We start from the raw sequence: 17,600 nt of genomic DNA, 5'->3' as shown, positions 1-17,600 counted from the left end.
GAACATGCGCTTGTTTTCTTGTTAAGCGCAACCGAGTCCTGACATGACAACATCCAAGATCGAGCAATCAACAGAGCAACATGTGCATTACAGATACCTTGCCCTGATGGTCATGTTTCATTTCCCAACCTCTCGGCAGCTCCAGCTGTTTGTTAGCAAACATGTTGAGGAAGCCCACCAAATCACGATTATGCTGGTAGCGCTCAAAATGGTGGGTATCCCGCCGGACTTTGGTGATCATGTGCTTCAAACACGTGTTATTTGTAAACATGCGGTAGGCACTCTGAAAAATAAATAACAAAAGGAAATACTTTTAAAAGATAAAATTTCTTCTGACTACAAAAGGTAACATTTCAACGTTAAGTTAATGATCTAATCATCTATAAAACCTTAAAAAACACCTCTAAGCCACAACAGTATGGAAAAAATGGTCCTCTTCCTAAGGGTTAAGGATAAGTGTTTGGTGTTTCTTATTTTGCTTGACATACACAAAATTTCATAATTGAGTCACTTCAGCAAAGTGTGAAATCTACTACAGATTCCATTTACCACACTTGTCCCTGGAACTGTGAAGAAACCCGTAACATTAATATTGCTTTAAAAGTTGTCATGGTTTAGCCCCAGCTGGCAACTAAGTAGAGATTTCATAGATATTCTCTCATTTCTGGAATAATGAGACATATGCAGCCATAGAACACAGTAATAAAGCTGGTAAGGTTTTCTGCAGGACAGGGATACCTAAGCTTGTAGAACTTATCACAAATCTACATAAATATTGTTTGCACCTATTGATTTTTCAAAATTACCTTATCATTGCACATCTGTGTGTAATTTATGTAACAGAATTAAAATAAGAGTAAAAGGAGAGCACTGAGGAATAGGGAAAACTTTAAATAAAAGGGGAAAATAAACAGTTAATGCCCTTCCCTCCAAAAAAACCCCAGTCAACCAGAAACCAGGTCTTTCTCTCAGCATCAGCAATAGACAGAAGCAAAGACATAGGCCCTCCTATTGCACTCTGCTGCTATCTAAATCACTCTGTGCCCCTAAACCTCTACTCCCTGTCCAGAGGTCTTATCTACCTCCATCCTATTTCATATATTCAAGATAAAGCTATGCAAGCTAAGCAGAGTTATTCAGATACAAACAAGCATGCATGTATTTCAAAACCAAAATAGCACTGACCAGTAATTAAAAAAACCCACTAATTTATTATCAAGTATGCTTGCAGACAAGTTATTCATTCCATTACTTCTGTTTACACTATACTGCCCATTACACAGAGAAGAAATATTTAAAAAAAAAAAAAACTATATAAGAAGCAACACTGAAGAACAGGCAAAACAGAAAAGGAAAATATATATTATGATGCTTTTTTTGCTCAGTGTGACCTCTAATACATTTTGATACAAACCAGGCAACCTGGGAAATAAATTATCCCATAAGCAGCAAAGTGCTCTTAAAAAATAAGCATAATTTTCATTCTCAGAATTGTATCTCACCCTCTGCAAAGCACAGTAAGAAAGCCAGTACTTCAATAAACAAACGAGTTTTGTATCATAAGACAGATGAAGAATTGAGTGAAAAGTAAGAACTGTAGAAGCTATAACACCAACTAGGACAACTCTGACAGTCCACCAATTGCAAGGAATGATGGTAAGTGTTTGAATTTATCCAGCCTCCTTATGTACTAAAAATATCTTGGCATCGAACACTGAGCAATATCTTTGTAGGCAAGCCAACTGTATTTATAAGCACTTATTTATGAAAGTCTTTCAGCTGTAGACACTGTACTCACAGGGTTAGAATGCAGTACTGTAAAGAACTCTGGGCTGATAAGGAATTTCACAGGGGGAGACTGGAGCAATAAAGTAAGTCTGGATCTGGAGGTAGAGTGAGGCAGCACATTCTCTCTTCGAAAATCTAACAGCAAAGTGAATGACAAAGACTTCCAGTAATAATCATTACCAAAACATCACTGCAAACAACTATATCGATATGAGTCGCACAAGCAAGAAAGCACTAGGTATACATTTATTTCAGATTTATTAAGTATTCTTCGCATAAGTGTACTTGAATTACTTCTAACACAGCACTGAAGTTCCTGAAAATATCACAATATTAGTTAGTAACTTTTAATTTTTGCTTTTGGTGAACAATCATTTTTAAAAAATCACATCAAATTATTTGAGTTACCAAACATGTGCTTGTGTATAAGATGCAAGAAGGTCCCTCTGGCACACTTGCATTTCTACACTGTAGCTGTATGTAGCTAAGTTATTTTTTAAGTGCTAACTAATGGATATAAAAGTCATTGTACACTTAAAAATGTTTCATTCCTCCTTTAAAAAAAAAAACCACAAAAAAACACAACGAAAAAACCTGCTATTAACACCGCTCTGATCCTGACACAATATTTAACCAGCTTATATAAATAAGAAACAGGTTGCCAAGGAAGCACCTTTCAAGTTTCAACTTTCAGTAAACATTTGGGTCTTCTCCTAGCAACTTAGAAGTGCACTGATTTTTCAACAGCATCAGGCACTGAAAATATTATTGGGAGTGGTGTTTGCTACAATGTTAAAACTGTTGCCCCTAATTATCTTTGAAAATCAACAGGACATCTGGATGCATATTTTAAGGTAAATGAAGAATTGCAAATTCAGATTGGGTCAGCAGTGATTTTACTCTGAAATGTAAGCCATCTTCTACATTTCACAGTTTCTTTCTTTTATATATTGCAGTATTTGCACACTTCCCATCAAATGGACATTAATCATGTAGAACACAGCTACAATGGGTATCAAAGAATATCCCACAGGCAGAAAAAGGAGAAGGGAGTCAGCAAAGGAGATTCTAAACTGAGGGAAAAGTAAGAAGACATAAAAAAAAGAGGAGGAAAAGAACAGAGTAAAATTCTAAATATGGATGGGTAAACTTTATGGAAAAAAGGGAATGGGGGAAATAAAGATGATTATTCTGAGGATGAGAGGAAACCAGAAAATGGAAGGGTAAAAAGTAAAGGAAAAGTAAATGAAAAAGAGGATTTTTAGAGACACTTAAACCATAGACCCCAAGCCCTCCCACAGGAGGCATGTCTGTGGAGCGACAGCAGTGTAACATAAAGACCCCTGAAGCTACGCCTGAATAACTGGGCTGGGAGTGCCTTCCAGGCCTGCACCGCGGTTGCACGTCAACTCTATATTGGTACAAAACTTCGGTGTACACCAGTCACTTCTCACACCTGGGAAGATGCTGTGGCGTGCTACAGATAAGTCCACTGTCATAATCTGGAAACCCGAATGTGTCACCACGTGGGTCTTTCCTGCAGTTTAGAGGGTTATGAATTTGATTTATAAAAAGATTATTCATCTGAACTTGCTGATTAGGGTTTAGCCTGAATTTGCTTTAAACTGATTTATTTACAGCAAAACTCACCATCTAGCTGCACATGAATGTGCACAAAGGTAGAAAAGGAAAAGACTAAGGCAGAAGTAAAGAAAAAAATATGCAGGGAGCGCTGGGCTAAACCACAAGATCTACAATGACTTGAAACTCAAGGAAGGGTGGCCTTGCTTGGGTATTAGATTAATTTAGGCAAGCGTATTGTAAGAGAGTATCAAGAGCCATCTAGAGACAAAGACAAAGCACATAGTAGCACACAACTACACAAGGGACTGGATGGGTAACAAACTCACTTCATAAATGTATTAGTAAATTAGTAGTAGGAAGATGACTAGGAGAGAACTGCTCTGCAAGATGCAAAACTAGTGATGACGTTTAGAGCTCATTAAAAAAGATCTTTCCTTCTGTCTTCATTCAAAAAATTAACACCGACCAGAAAACCAGAAGAACTAAAAAACAGAGGAAGAAAGAACTTTCTTCTTAGGCTACAATAGGTAAAGAGCAGGTTAAAGGCTGTGGTGCAAATCAGGTATTTTCAAACGTTTTGAGTTTGATAAAACGTACTCTAGAACATTTGGGAAACTAGGTGAAGCAATCTCTGAGACATTGGTGGTTATTTCAGAGGTCTGAAGGAATTCTCAGAAGAAAAGGCATAAATATTATATCAATTTTTAAGAACAGGTAAAAAAAGGATGAAGGAAACTGTAGTTGACGTATTTTCTATTCTTAGAAAGACACATGAACTAATTGTCAAACTACTGAAAGCAACAAGATGACAGCAAGGTAGAGAAACACAATCAACCAGGATCTCTGAAGAATGAATCATAGCAAACTAAACTCTTTTCTAGTACTCGAGTGGTGTAAAGGCCACGTATTTTGATGTTAATAAGGCCTTTAACAACATATACATAATACTCTCAGAATCATGCTGAGGGAGAAAATGACCTGAAACAGATGAAAACACCTGGAGGGGTATGCAGCAGTTTTCAAAAATGTACTGAAGAGCAGTTATGATTTATGTCAAACAAAAAGAGTACACCAAGCGATGTTTCACTGAGATCTGTCTGGGTCTGGTCCTATTCATTATTTCTATTAATGACTGGATAGGGAGGTCAGAACTTGTTCCAACTAGGAGATGCTGCAGTACATGGACAGCAGGATGGACAAGATTCAAAACCATAGTAACACATTAGAAAAGTGCAAAGACCTGTATGCAGGTAGGGATAATCAACTGCATAAACACCAGATGTAAAATAGACATTTGTGCCAAAGATCTGCACACAAGAGTCTGGACCTGATTTTAGCAGAACAAAGACTGAAGACTCGTGGTTAATGTCAAACTACCAGAAAAAAAAAAAAAAAGTAGTAATTCTGCAGGAATGTACAAGGAGTGCTGTACGTAAGCTGTGACATTTACGCAATCTCTTCAGTACAGCAGAGTCATAGCTTTATTTAATGTTCTGAAATATTCCTCAGAAGCTGTAGACCAAATGCAGACGATACAGAGTAGGCCAACAAAATAATCTGAGATCTAAAAACACAAGCCTCGAGGAAAGACAGACGGATTTAAGAATATTTTAGAAGACAAACTGTATGAGTAGACTAACAAAGTTACAGCATGTCCATCGACTGAAGAACATGTTGTAAGAACACATAAGATTGCATTTAGCAAGTACAGTTTAGGTACAGCTCAACCTATCTATCTTCAGCTCAGAGATGAAGCAGATGACTGCCCTTTCTAGTCCTATAATCTACCATTTCAAAATGCAGTAGCAGATTCAAAATATCTGTAACCCAGGCCATACAATTTTATATTTTTTCACTGCAAATGTCCTGCCTGTATTTTTACCCAGTCAGATATTGACAGAAAAACGCTCCAAATCTCACATTCATCTATCTCCTTAACGTATTGAACAGGCTGAGCCATGATCTTCAAAAACTAGACAGCAATGAAAACGAATGGTTTCATTTTCACCCAGACTTTCAGGGGCAGAAGTTAGGTTCTGCCTTGTGTCACTCTCATTAAATCGTCTATGAGATGAGTGCTCCCTTTAGAGGCGGGGCAAGGGAAAGAAGTCTTTTTTTGTTAACCTGCATTAGAATGGTGAAAGTCCGTTTCCTCTCCAGCTCCATCCACGGCATTTGTATGCTCTTCAGGCCTATCGTTAGTCATTGTTCTTCGGATGCTCTGGTACCTAGGGTTAGAAAAATGGGCTTATATATAGTATATGGTAACTATGATCCAATTCTGGCTCCGAGAAAGCTTGCCCCTCTTTTCTGCCATGTAGGCTAATATACATCAACCTCCAATTTCTGTATTAGTAGCCTTTTGAATTTCTGAAAACCATTATCAGATTATTTTTGTTAGCCACATAGCTGATGAACACAGGTGGAATACAAAAGCCCTAGAATCTGACATGCAGATTAAAAGGGACAGCCACATGAAAATAAACATGTACAGCCAGCTGCAGTAGCAACTGTGACCCTGACTTCATACTCAGAATGGTGAATGCAGTTTTGCAAGTACACAATTCACAAACAACAAGGGTAATTCTTACCGGCGATTCAGCTGTTCCATTTGCTGTATAGAATTTGACCTCTGGAGAATCTGGAGGGCTGGGGGGGCTGTGGGTCGCTGCCATGTTGTTGTCCTGTTCACGTGATCCACATAAAAAATCCGTCCATGGCTGTCAATTCGAGCCTCCCAGTCTAAGTAGCAATAAAATACTGTGAACTATGGAGGGGTGGGTTTGTTTATTTATTTTAGCTCTATTGCTTTTGTAGCTGAATCTATTGTTCCAAGTTGCTGTTTCTCTTTCACAGGATTACTTTGGCACAGAACTTTCTCACTGAAAGGTTAAGAGACTTGGCTTTTCCCTATTTTATCCCATAAATCAAATTCCCCCCTGTAGCTAAGGTTCTGCAGAATCCGTATCTAATAATTTCTATTCCCTTCTCTATTCTATCTCCCCCTAAACCAGTAAATGTCCCAGGAAAAAAAAAAAAAGTCAGGATACTTAGTCTAATTCTCTTGGACTGAAGTAATTCAAGATCCTATCTCTGAGGATTATTTCCAGTTCAAAAGAACAACGGATAAGTACCAAAAATCCTGCAAAGTTTGACACTTGTCACTTTTTCCCCAGCTAGTAGCAACAGTAATAAAACAGATCCCAGCGCTTCTCCTGGGTTTACATGGACCTGTGTTAAAGGTAAGCAGACCTGCCAGAGAAGATAGACAATTATAACAACCAAACTCTTTCATATACTAAACACAAGTTCCAGAATTGCTGATCCTGCAAATATCACAGCAAATGCAACTTCTTGTGCAAGCAGTAACTGTAATGCTGTCCACCGCGTTTTGCAACACAAGCTACAATGTGAGAAGTCTAAACCATGGAGATACACCAGGAGAGCAGAGATGAAGGTGCTGGGACCTTTCCCCAACCACATCTGGCTTCTCAGTGCTCAGCAAAAAACAGGTGCATCACAACACCTAAGCCTTAGTTCATAAGATTTTTGGGTCAGAAACACTGTCTGCTTAATAAGTGGTTAGGAAATGAGCAAGGTATCACAACACTGTGGCTGGGGGCCACATAATAATTAAAAAATATTAAAATATTATATAGAGAGAAACAGGTATGCCTGATTCTTGGGCACAAGCAACTGCAGAAAACATGCAAACCATTTATCACATCAGTTGAAAAACAATCTTTGAAAGCTCATAAGGTTTCTGGAAAAGACTTTCTGTATTTCAAAGCCAGGGAACATCACTTACCGCAGTAACATTTTAAAAACCAAGTTTTTAACCAGAGTTTGTAAATAAAATAAAACATGTAAGTATTCCAGGAAGGACAGAATTGTTCATTGAGAAAAACAAACGAAAAAAGAACAGTTTAAATTTGTGAATTCATTATTCTGCTTAAATGTCAAAACCTAAACTACTGCATAATAGTTGACATTTTCCTTGTGGCGATTATATGGCCAATTCTGACACACAGTCACCATTTCTGTAACATGGTCTTGCAGAAGAAAAGCATTTTTACCTGCATTCAATTTTAAATATACCAGTTTAGAAGCTATTGTCCAAGTGTTTAAAGTAAAGCATCTGCATCAGTGTTGTGATGGACAAGGATACCTTCCATTAGTCAAATTGTTGTTAGTCAAATGTGTTACAATGAACTTAGCTTGCTGAACTGCAAAATTGTAATTAATCAAGGTTGTGTGGTCAAGCTTATTTGATGATTTTTCCCAATGAATCGGAGCACAATGTTGCATGTTATAGGCAGAAATACTATATGAACATTACAATTCTTTCTCTTGTTCTTTAACTTAACCTACACACAACTGAAAGAAATACACGTATTTTTCTTTCTTAGTTTCTGATTGTGGTGAAACAACAAATAGAATACAACCCAAATTACAAAGAAATTACAGTTTATAACTCAAAATCCTATTCTAAATATTTTCTCTAATTTTTCACTATTAAAATATTAAAACTGTTACATATTGAAAGCACAGCTTTGGAGAAAAAACTGAATCTAGGCAACAATTAATATTTAAAATTTTATTCACATTAGCAAATGAATGAGCCACATAAAGATTGCATTGGGCTTTGATTGTAAAGCATGTGTATATGCATGCCCATGCATGACTGTGTAAAAACACAGCAAATGTCAGAAATATCAGAATACCACACAGCCAGACCTTTTCCATTAACATTCCATAGTTTTTCCAAGTAGTTATTGTAATGTATAGTTTGCTTCTGAAACATAAAAAGCAATCTATGTATAAACCATGGTACTATAAAAGCTATCTCTATGCATTTCTCATTTATTACACCTGATCTCTGAGTATTTCCCATAATGGTCTCTGTCTTTTTCAGTATGAAAAATGATAAGATACATATACATCTCCCAGGCACAATTTTGTAAAAAATATTATACTGGTTTATTGAGGAGGCAGTTAATTAACTTTAGGATCTGCACTCAGGACTAATTTGTTATATGCACTGATTATGACAGAAGCAGCAGGGAGCAAAACCTAACCTTCTCATCACCCTGGCTTTCCAATACATAGTTATACCTTCTGTCAGATTCCTTCCAGTTACCCTCTCCAATTACAGGGCACACACAGTCCCATTCCATACTGTGAAATAAAGATCTATTCATTTTACACTAAATATCTGAACTCCTGACTCCTTTAGAATAATAGAGCTTTGCCGCAGACTTCAGTGGGTCTGAATTTAACTTTTTTTTGCTTGTTTGTTTTAAAGTAATGTCTGCCTATTAGCTGTATAGCTCTCTTTTGGTCCTGTCTTCTTTCTTTAAATATCTAATACTGAATAGATTTTTCACTGTCCCAAGTTTAAGCAAGTGAATCAGCCCAACAATTGGGAGCAATGTATTTTTCATACGTATTACAGCAATTACAATTTATCTGTCAATTTAGGCTCATGTAACTGTTGCTTAATACCTAGGTTTATTTTAATTCAAGAAGTCTTCACTCTGCCTCAAAAAATGCAAGAAAAACACAGACACCTTTCGCATAATCTGCGGAGAATAAAGATGTTACATATTTCTTTGTAAATCGTCACCATACAAGAAGTATTCGGAGATTTCGGAGTGCTTGCTATCTTTCCCTCCAAGGCCTCATATAGTATATCGCCTCACCTCCCTACCTATGTGCACTGCATACTGAGAAGGCAGCACCATGCCTTGCTGCTTCTCTGCAAATGTCACTTAGCAAGTCTGTAAGACACCAGGTGTAATAATCATAACACACCCTGATAGTTTGCAGACTGAGCACATGCCTTTTACAGAACAGCACTAGACTTCATCATCATCACTCCTCACTTAGAACTTGTCAGCTGTTCATTCTCAGTTCTCACATTTAAAAAATAAATGCATTGAGATCTCAGTAATGAGATCCAGGTAGCCTATCCCCCAATTAAAGTATGAAGAACCTCACTTGGTGGTAGAGCCTCATCCACTCTCTGGTACCGGCTAACATCCTGACGTACCGAAGGCAGTGACCTCAAGGGCTGATGGCCATTGGCTTGAGAACCTGGAATCAAAATGCCCCAAAATTATTTTTTCAGTCAGTGTGGGGAAGCCCTAGAGTTGCCTCTGAAGTGAACAACACATGCTAAAGCTTCTGCAGGACTACGATATTTTAGGATGTATCCAATAGTCATCTGTTTTGGGGGGCAAAGTAAGTTATGTCTACAGTTCTGGGCAAGCGATTTCTCTGGGATGCGCTGCAGTCCTTGGCCTGAAAATGTCACCTCTTAGGACATGCCACATCTACCTGTGACCAGTGGAAGCCAGGGCACAGAAACAACAGCATGTGCCTGAGCCATATCGCAGCAAGGGACAAGGGCAAAGTTTCACCTGGCCACCTGCTGTAAGAGTTGGAGATGAAAGTCTCCATTGACCTTCCTTGCTGCAGCCACAATGATCTGCAAAACACAGTGCAACCTGACACCTAATAAAAAGAGAGTCCCAAACATGTAGAAAATTATGTAAAAGAACATACTGACAGTATTGGAAATAAATGCCAAATTATTCTTTCCAAATCAAAGAGCTGTTTATGAAGAGAAGAAATTAATAGATCCCAAAACTTTTGAAATGTTATGAAAAAGACCCCTCCAGAAATCTAGTTTGATTGCACCCGCTTGATTGGATCCACTTCAATCCCTGAAGAAATCAAACAGATAATTCATTGTGAAATGTACTTGAAAACAATCTGTTAGGGATACATTTCTACTTTTGGTGATTTTAGTAAGACACAAAATTCTCAACTGTTAAAACAATTTTGCAATTGGTAAGAGTTTTACAGTGTTAACTTCAGTAACACATTCCTCTCCTTCCATGGTCCCAGCTGTGCTAGGATGTGTCTACACAGATAAGGGACTGGGAAAGGGAAGATAAACAGCCTAAAGTGTGACTAAAAAACATTTTTTTTTTTCTCCTCTTTCTTTTGATTACCCTTATGTTTTAATGCTAGTATATGTGTTTATGTTCTTCCCCCCATAAACACACCAGAGAAAAGACCCAAATAGAAATTCTAGTTTGCATTTTATAGTTCTGGGATTATTTCCCCCCCATAACCATTTTGATTGTCAAGCAGGGTAATATGTGGATTCCTCCTCTTCACCCTCCTTCTCACTACTCAAGAATTAAAATATATCCAATTTCAAAATAACATGTCTTGGGTATTTCAGTTTTGATTCTTTGTTAAATCAAAAACCCTAAGAGTCTCTTGAAGAAGGGAACAAATCTCAAGCGGAACAACAACCAAAAAAATCTTGAAAGACAATGAGAAATGAAGATCTTAAGTTTTCAGATGTTAATTTTTAAAATAATTTTAACTGGCTGCAGAAAGGTCACTTCAGAAAGTGCAGTTGTTACCTCCAGTAGCTCCTTCAACCTGTGCTGTGGCACCCTCACAAGCTGCTTGGGCTCCTTCTGTTTCTTCATCCTGAGACTGGTTATTGGCAGCTGCCGCCTGCAGGCTTCTTCTTCTTTGCCAGATTTCTTCTGCTTCCTCTTGGTCTTGTAATTCACCTGCCTCAGCCTCCTGTACTTCCTCCAGAGGTAACTGTACCGCAGGTAGAGAACCAGAAGTACTTGCAGTGTCCTGTGTTTCAGCACCTGGCTCAATTCTAGCCACATTGGTGGCACAAGCTCCCTCTTCCTCATCCTGAGAAGAAAAGGCTGGAGTCTCAGGAAACCTGGCACCTTCAAAAGAAGAACAACGCATTTCAACTGAGGAACGTCGCACAGTTGCACTTTCATTGCAAGAACTGTCTGCCCCTTCCACGTCACTCTCCCCTTCTGGCCGGGTACTAGCCTCACTGACGCTTTCCGTGCGAGCAGGATCACTCTGCTCTGTTTCTGATGACATCTGGGAAGGTTCAGACCCTTGATCAATGGATTCCGTTTCACTAACACCCCTTTTGCTCCCAGCAGCAGCATCAGCAGCTCCTGCATCTGCACTGCTAGGAGGCTGCTCTGCCTCCTGAGCAGGACACGACTCACTAGCCTGGTCTGCTAGTGCTTCACTTTGAGAACCTTGCAGGCTTTCACCTCTTGATAGTGGAAGCTCTGGGAGAGTCTCTTGCTGGTCATCAGTTGATGGCACAGGAGCTTCAGAGGCTGAAACATTTTCATTCTCTGCAGGCCCTTGCATTGCCTGATCTGATGAGTAATTTAAACCATTTCTTTCAACATTTCTTGTAGCACCATTAAGCATTACTAAACCACCATCGTCTTCCAAGGAAGATGGAAAACCCAGGTCTTGATGTAGCTCATGCTCCTCTTCATCTGAGTCAATATGAAGCATAGCATTAAGTCTTGTGTCAGTAGGGAAGCTACTCCTCAGTTTTGGGGAGGCTCCATGTGGACGCTCACCACAGGCAGATGCCCCGGGTCTGGGGTGATTATTGTGTTCTATTGCATCCAGATAGTCATTTAGTGAGTCCTGGCGACCTCTAGTAGGTGATGATCTTGAAGCACCAGAGGTCAACTCATCCTGGTCCGTTTCCAGAGTTGTACTAGTCCTCAAAGGGTGTCTCAGGATTGCTTCTCCAGAAGATTCCTCGAGGACTGGACCATTGGAACACACTGTGGATGTATCATGATGTCCTGCTGGCATGTCCTCATCATCGGAAGGGCTCCCCAAGTCTCCATTTACAGAGTTCACTCCTAGCAAAGTGCCAACTGTTTCTGGTGAAGCATCTGCAGAAACACAAATACTGAAAGTGAAACACAATGCATCCTACTTTGCCTGCATCACAGAAGTGATATAAAAATACACATCTTTCAAGACATTTGCTTATTTCAATCAGACAACTAAAGGGAAAAAAATACAATTAAAAACACAGACATCTACAGCGTTATAACAGCAATTATAGAATTTTCTCTATATAAGTCTATACTATTTTGTAATATACAGAAAATTTAAGGGGTGTGAAGTATGACTTTAAAGAACTCCGATTCTGCTTTCAGAAGACACAGCACTTCCAAGCATCTTGCCAAACTGACAACAAAACCAGCCTCACAACCAAGGAACCAGTTTCTTACAGCATATCTCTCATATCCAAAAGTAGGATTTACACAAAGCCAGTCGCTGACTACCAGTTGTCATTACATCCTTAGCAGCATGCAAACCAGCATCTGAGATTATGTGAGGAATCACAAACTGTGTACAGATGTCAAATTCTATACATAACGTTTATTTTGAGTTAATTCACAGAATGTTCCACTGCAAAGAATGGGAATCTACTGAAGTAAAGTTCATGAGATATTAGGTATGTGCTACAGTAATACATAGAAAAGGGAAATTAAAATAAGCCATCTCATTTGAGAGGTAAGATAGTAACTTGCCCACATGGGAATTAAACAGGCATAAAGTTGAAAAATCCAGCTGTGTCTGTACACGTCTGCAAGAAACTTAACAGTGAAGTCTGTGAACTAGAGTGCCTAGCAACAAACAGGACTGATGACAGAAGCATTTTTTTTTAATGGTGACAGAGCAAAAATATTAATGATATATAGGACTACATGGCCACAAAAAAAGGCAAGAAGGTCGTATCAAGTTAAAAGATAGAGCAACATCTCACTATCAAAGAGATTATACCAAGTCTAATGAAGGAGAATCTAAGATCATAAACATGTAAATAGACACATATAATGTGATAAATATGTAACTGTAGCAGCCATGTTTTGCTAGTTGCCTTCAGAACAGGAAAAAAGGGAAATAAAAGAATTGCCTAATGGAAGCATGTAGTCTCATAACCATAACAGATATTCTTGGTTCTAAGCAGGGCAGAGTCCTGTAAAAAGGGGACAGGACAAAGTGACCTGCACGTGCACTAGCAGGGAAGGAGAGCACAGGTAGAATCTTACTTGCAACTGCTTATCTCAGCCAAAGGTGTTACAGACTGAAGAGAAACAATGCATTTGATTACCTAATCTATCCCATAAAATGCAAATCATAAGCAGATTCATTTAAAAATCTATCTAACAAGATAGGAAAACAATATGATACGTGCTGCTGTTTTGGAATTACCATCTCCAAAGCAGTACGTGATGTATCTAAACCTTCAATCCCGATAGGAAAATCTGTAATAGAGGCACTGTACACAAATGAGAAAGTACATTTTCAGAGAAAATCCTGGAAACAGATACATAGAAACTCTCTCCATGCAACTGGCTGGAGATCCAGATCACTGACAAATTCTCACCTTCATGAACAGAAGATGTGATTTCCACTTTGAATTGGAGATATCCACTTACATGATCAGCTGGGAGCCTTCTGCCAAGATTATAGCTAAGAACCTGGTCTCTGCAAAAACAAACATATTGGGGTTGGGGTTTTTTTATAATTTTAACTGGTTTTATTTTTCCAGAATTTTGTACCAGAAGCTCTTATCAGATAAGAGTCAGCATGATAGAAGGTAATTAGAATCTTATTAGAATCTTAAAATTAGCCACATACTCTGGCTTGTATGGAAAAGCACAAACACCAACAATGGTGTAAAATACCTTTAGATAACAGATAAAACAGCCTGACAAACTACTTTTGATCATTTCCAAATACAGATTGTGACCCAGCAATTCTTATACATCCCTAAATCTCTTAAGTCTTAAAGAAATCAAATTGCAAAGGATGCCTTTCCCCTAACATCCTCCTTCCCCCAATCCAAAATATGTTTTACAATGAACAAAACTTTTAATTTTTTAAAGCCTTCTGCCCCCTTGTGGTTTTTACCATATACAAAATTCCCAGTTTCTTCACATTTCAGTTCTCATTCAATAAAGCACTTCTGCATTCCTATTTAGAAAAGCCATTAATGCTCAGATTTTACTTCAAATACGTTGTTAAGAGTTATTGAATTCAGTGGGACTCAGACTTGATTCAAGCACTTGCACCAGCTTGAGACTTAGGATCAGATCCTAGGCTATATATTCTTATTAGGCACAGCCAGAACTCCCAGCCCCAGCCCCCCTCAGCCCAGCTGGGATAGCTGAAGGGAGAGGAGGGAGCTTCCGAAGACTTTCATAGGAAATTATTATTTATGCAAATAATTTTATACTGGTGTAAACACCTCTCCTTTACTTGGAGCATCTCTACTGCAATATAAGTGACAGACCAAAACAAATGCAAGGTTAGTAGTGAAATAAGCTGCAGCAGTTTGTACCCAAACATTAGCTTTTAGCAAAAAAGGTCCTGAGTGGACAACGTAACGCAAAGCAGCCTCCCCACACTGCTCTATAGGCTGCAGTATATCACATTATTACAGTAGTGTTTCCAGGATCTGTCACAGATCCATTGCTCTGTACTCTAACTACAGCTCTTCATCTAGACTTGGGGTGTCCTCAGAACATTGCCATTTGAGCTTTCCACAGTTTTTACATAAGGTTTGTATTACTCCAGGCCATTTGAGATTAGGTAAAGCCACAACATAAATAGAGTCTGCTCTGGATTCAGTTGAATCAATACCAGATCATTCCCATGCTCATTTATCATACTTTCCATGAAATTTAAAGCCACTTGGCCATTTTGTTATGCAAACTTGTGAGCTATGACAACACCTAAAAGTGGGGCAGAATTTTAGTTTAGTCTGTCTAAAAGTGGCTGGTTCTGGACTTCACCTTTTCATTCATTAGTACTGATCATTAATACAGGGAAGGACAAGTTAAGGATATGGTGTACTGTAAGTCCTTGGTCTTTGTTCATCTAATTTTTCAAGTTCACATGTTAACTCAGTACAGGATTTAAAGTGTCCTTGACATCACCAAAACGAAGAAGAAAGTGCAAATGTTTTACTTGCTTGAACAAAAACAAAATGCAAGAGAATTAGCAGTTGACTGTACGCTTGGTACATTTCTACTTCACATATATATATTAACCACTCCTTTACTTTGCAGAACTTCTGGTGAAATGTTGTCTGTCTTTACAATGTTTATGAAAAAGGAACCCTGACAACTTATTAGCATGCAGAAACTGTAAATCGACAAATAAATTCTAGATGAAGAGGTAAAAATATCTGTAAGACTGATTTAATGTCACTTCTAATAGCAATATGGCAAAACCAAATGGAATACTTACCTATATTCTTATTATACAGCCCTTACTAAAAATATATGATATATATAATATACAGAACTGAAGTATGAAGAAGAAAACAGGAAATGTCTTCCAGAATATTGGTTTGAAAAAACACAGACAAGAACTGATGAACACAGTAAATGGGTAATTTCCAAACTTCACAGCACCAGGAATCCCAGAGCAGAAAAACATTCTGGGGTTTAGCTTGGAAATGAACACCTTGAACTAGGTTTTGAAACCAGTCAGTATCACGGTGCTATTTTTGAGTTTATAGCAGTGTGCAAATTTATTAGAAAAAGCTGCTTGCTCAACTTATCACAATTTGTTGAAACTCAAGGATGAAGCATTTCTTAGAAGAGTTAGATTGTATATACACCTGCACTGCTCTTGGATACCGCTATAAAACAGATGGGCAGTAGTTATTTTTTGGGTTTTTGTTTTGTTTTGTTTTAATAAACTCTGTATCAGAAGACATCACCAAAATTTTAAGCTACTCTTACAGTTTTATTCTTACTTTACTTACCAGTGTAACCACCACTTTGGAAACTTAAAGCTGAAAACTGTTTTCAAATTGAATTTGATTTTGTCCACTTACGCAACTTGTTATTTTGGTGGGGATATCTGTGAAAAAGGAGGCCAGTCATTTATATCCTGCTTTTTTGCTATGCTCTTAAACTTTCAGGGAAGAATATATGCATTTTAGTTCACTATCATTTCTCATGGGTCTCATCCAGTGGCCTTTTGAAGTTAATGGAGACACATTAACTTTAGCAGACTTTGAGTTAGGTCCTATACAAAACACACTTGAATAATTCAGTTCCTCCCATTGTCTTTCAAGGAATTATTTTTTCTAATTTGTCAAATACAGATATACATGTTAAAAGACTTTAGCAGAACAATATGCTGTACAACTATGACTTTGTCTTAGGTGTAAAATTACATTTTTGCACACAATGCTACATCACTTGCTGACCTCCAGCCTTTTGCTTCACGCCTGCAATGTATCACAGTGCCTAATTATCAAGTGTCAGCCCCTTCTCAGTGCATATGGCTATATGAAAGCCTTACTGGATCATCCACTTGACTATGCTATGCTTCCCTTCAGTAACCATCATGAAGTATAAAACATCTTAAAAGTTTTTCAGTGACTTGCATCGTTATACCAGAACAGTTAACTATCAAGAAATGAACAGAATTTTTTAAAAACAGCACAACAGATGAATTTTGAGTCCCATCGGTGCACTATTCATAGCAAAAGGCAATTTTAATTGTGTACTACTACTAGCACTCTGAAAAATAAGGAGTCACAGCCTTGCAGTTCTGGCCTATTAGCTGAACAGGTATTAAATCTCTGATTATTAAACTGATAATTGAAAATACTTGAACTGTAAAAGAAATGAGACAATAAAATCTGCTTCTTCTAAAAAATTTGCACACAATCATGTTGTATTGTGAGAACACCTTGCTTCTTGATTAGCTAGCCAGAGGATGACATTTTTTGTGTAAAGAAATTAAGTTGAAAACAAATTATATATACACAAACATGGGTACGCGCATTCAGAACAGGGTTAGAAACACTGATATTCTCCAGTGAGGCCATAGGCTATTAATATTGCTACTAAATTTCTTACTACAGATGCAGTAGAAATTCACTGCTGTGTGCCAGTATCCTAGGATGCTGAGTCTCCCTGATCAACAAAAGTTAACACTAAGAAATGTATTAATTTACCCAATTGCATGTCTCTCCAATAGTCTCTGAACTGGTATGGTTAACTTCCCAAGAAAGCGCTTGATGATTGGACGACTCTTGGCAAATTTGTCTTTAACCTCAATTTCCAGGACATCTGTTAGAAGTGCTACAAAAGAATATTTCTGGAAAGAAAGAACATATTTGACACCATATCAATACACCTTTATTCACATAAAAGTACATAATTACTACTAGCGTGCAGTGAACTCCAAAAGCAATGACTGATGACAGCAGCTTCCACGTTGCAAAACAATGTCAACATCATTTATTAAGCAGTGTATTTTTGCACATGTAAAACTCAGGAAACCCATACCCTTTTACTCTTCCTTTA

General features: G+C 38.0%; 1 protein-coding gene across 1 annotated transcript in view; it reads right to left on the bottom strand.

Annotated features, from left to right (window-relative positions):
* The window catches only part of HECW2 (HECT, C2 and WW domain containing E3 ubiquitin protein ligase 2), a gene marked incomplete at its 5' end in the record, with an annotated part of 112,171 nt that overhangs the window by 39,592 nt on the left and 54,979 nt on the right, over positions 1–17,600 (bottom strand). The window contains 8 exons of the mRNA XM_082001609.1: positions 98–283; positions 1,799–1,923; positions 5,497–5,600; positions 5,964–6,114; positions 9,373–9,468; positions 10,815–12,143; positions 13,652–13,752; positions 17,249–17,391. Of these exons, the coding sequence (XP_081857735.1) occupies positions 98–283; positions 1,799–1,923; positions 5,497–5,600; positions 5,964–6,114; positions 9,373–9,468; positions 10,815–12,143; positions 13,652–13,752; positions 17,249–17,391 (2,235 nt within the window). The remainder of the gene's footprint in view (positions 1–97; positions 284–1,798; positions 1,924–5,496; positions 5,601–5,963; positions 6,115–9,372; positions 9,469–10,814; positions 12,144–13,651; positions 13,753–17,248; positions 17,392–17,600) is intronic.

Source organism: Phaethon aethereus (assembly GCF_964289735.1).
Source record: "Phaethon aethereus genome assembly, chromosome: 6".
Taxonomy (NCBI): domain Eukaryota; kingdom Metazoa; phylum Chordata; class Aves; order Phaethontiformes; family Phaethontidae; genus Phaethon; species Phaethon aethereus.
The sequence above is the reverse complement of the archived record's forward strand: the minus strand, read 5'-3'. Positions and strand labels throughout refer to the sequence as shown.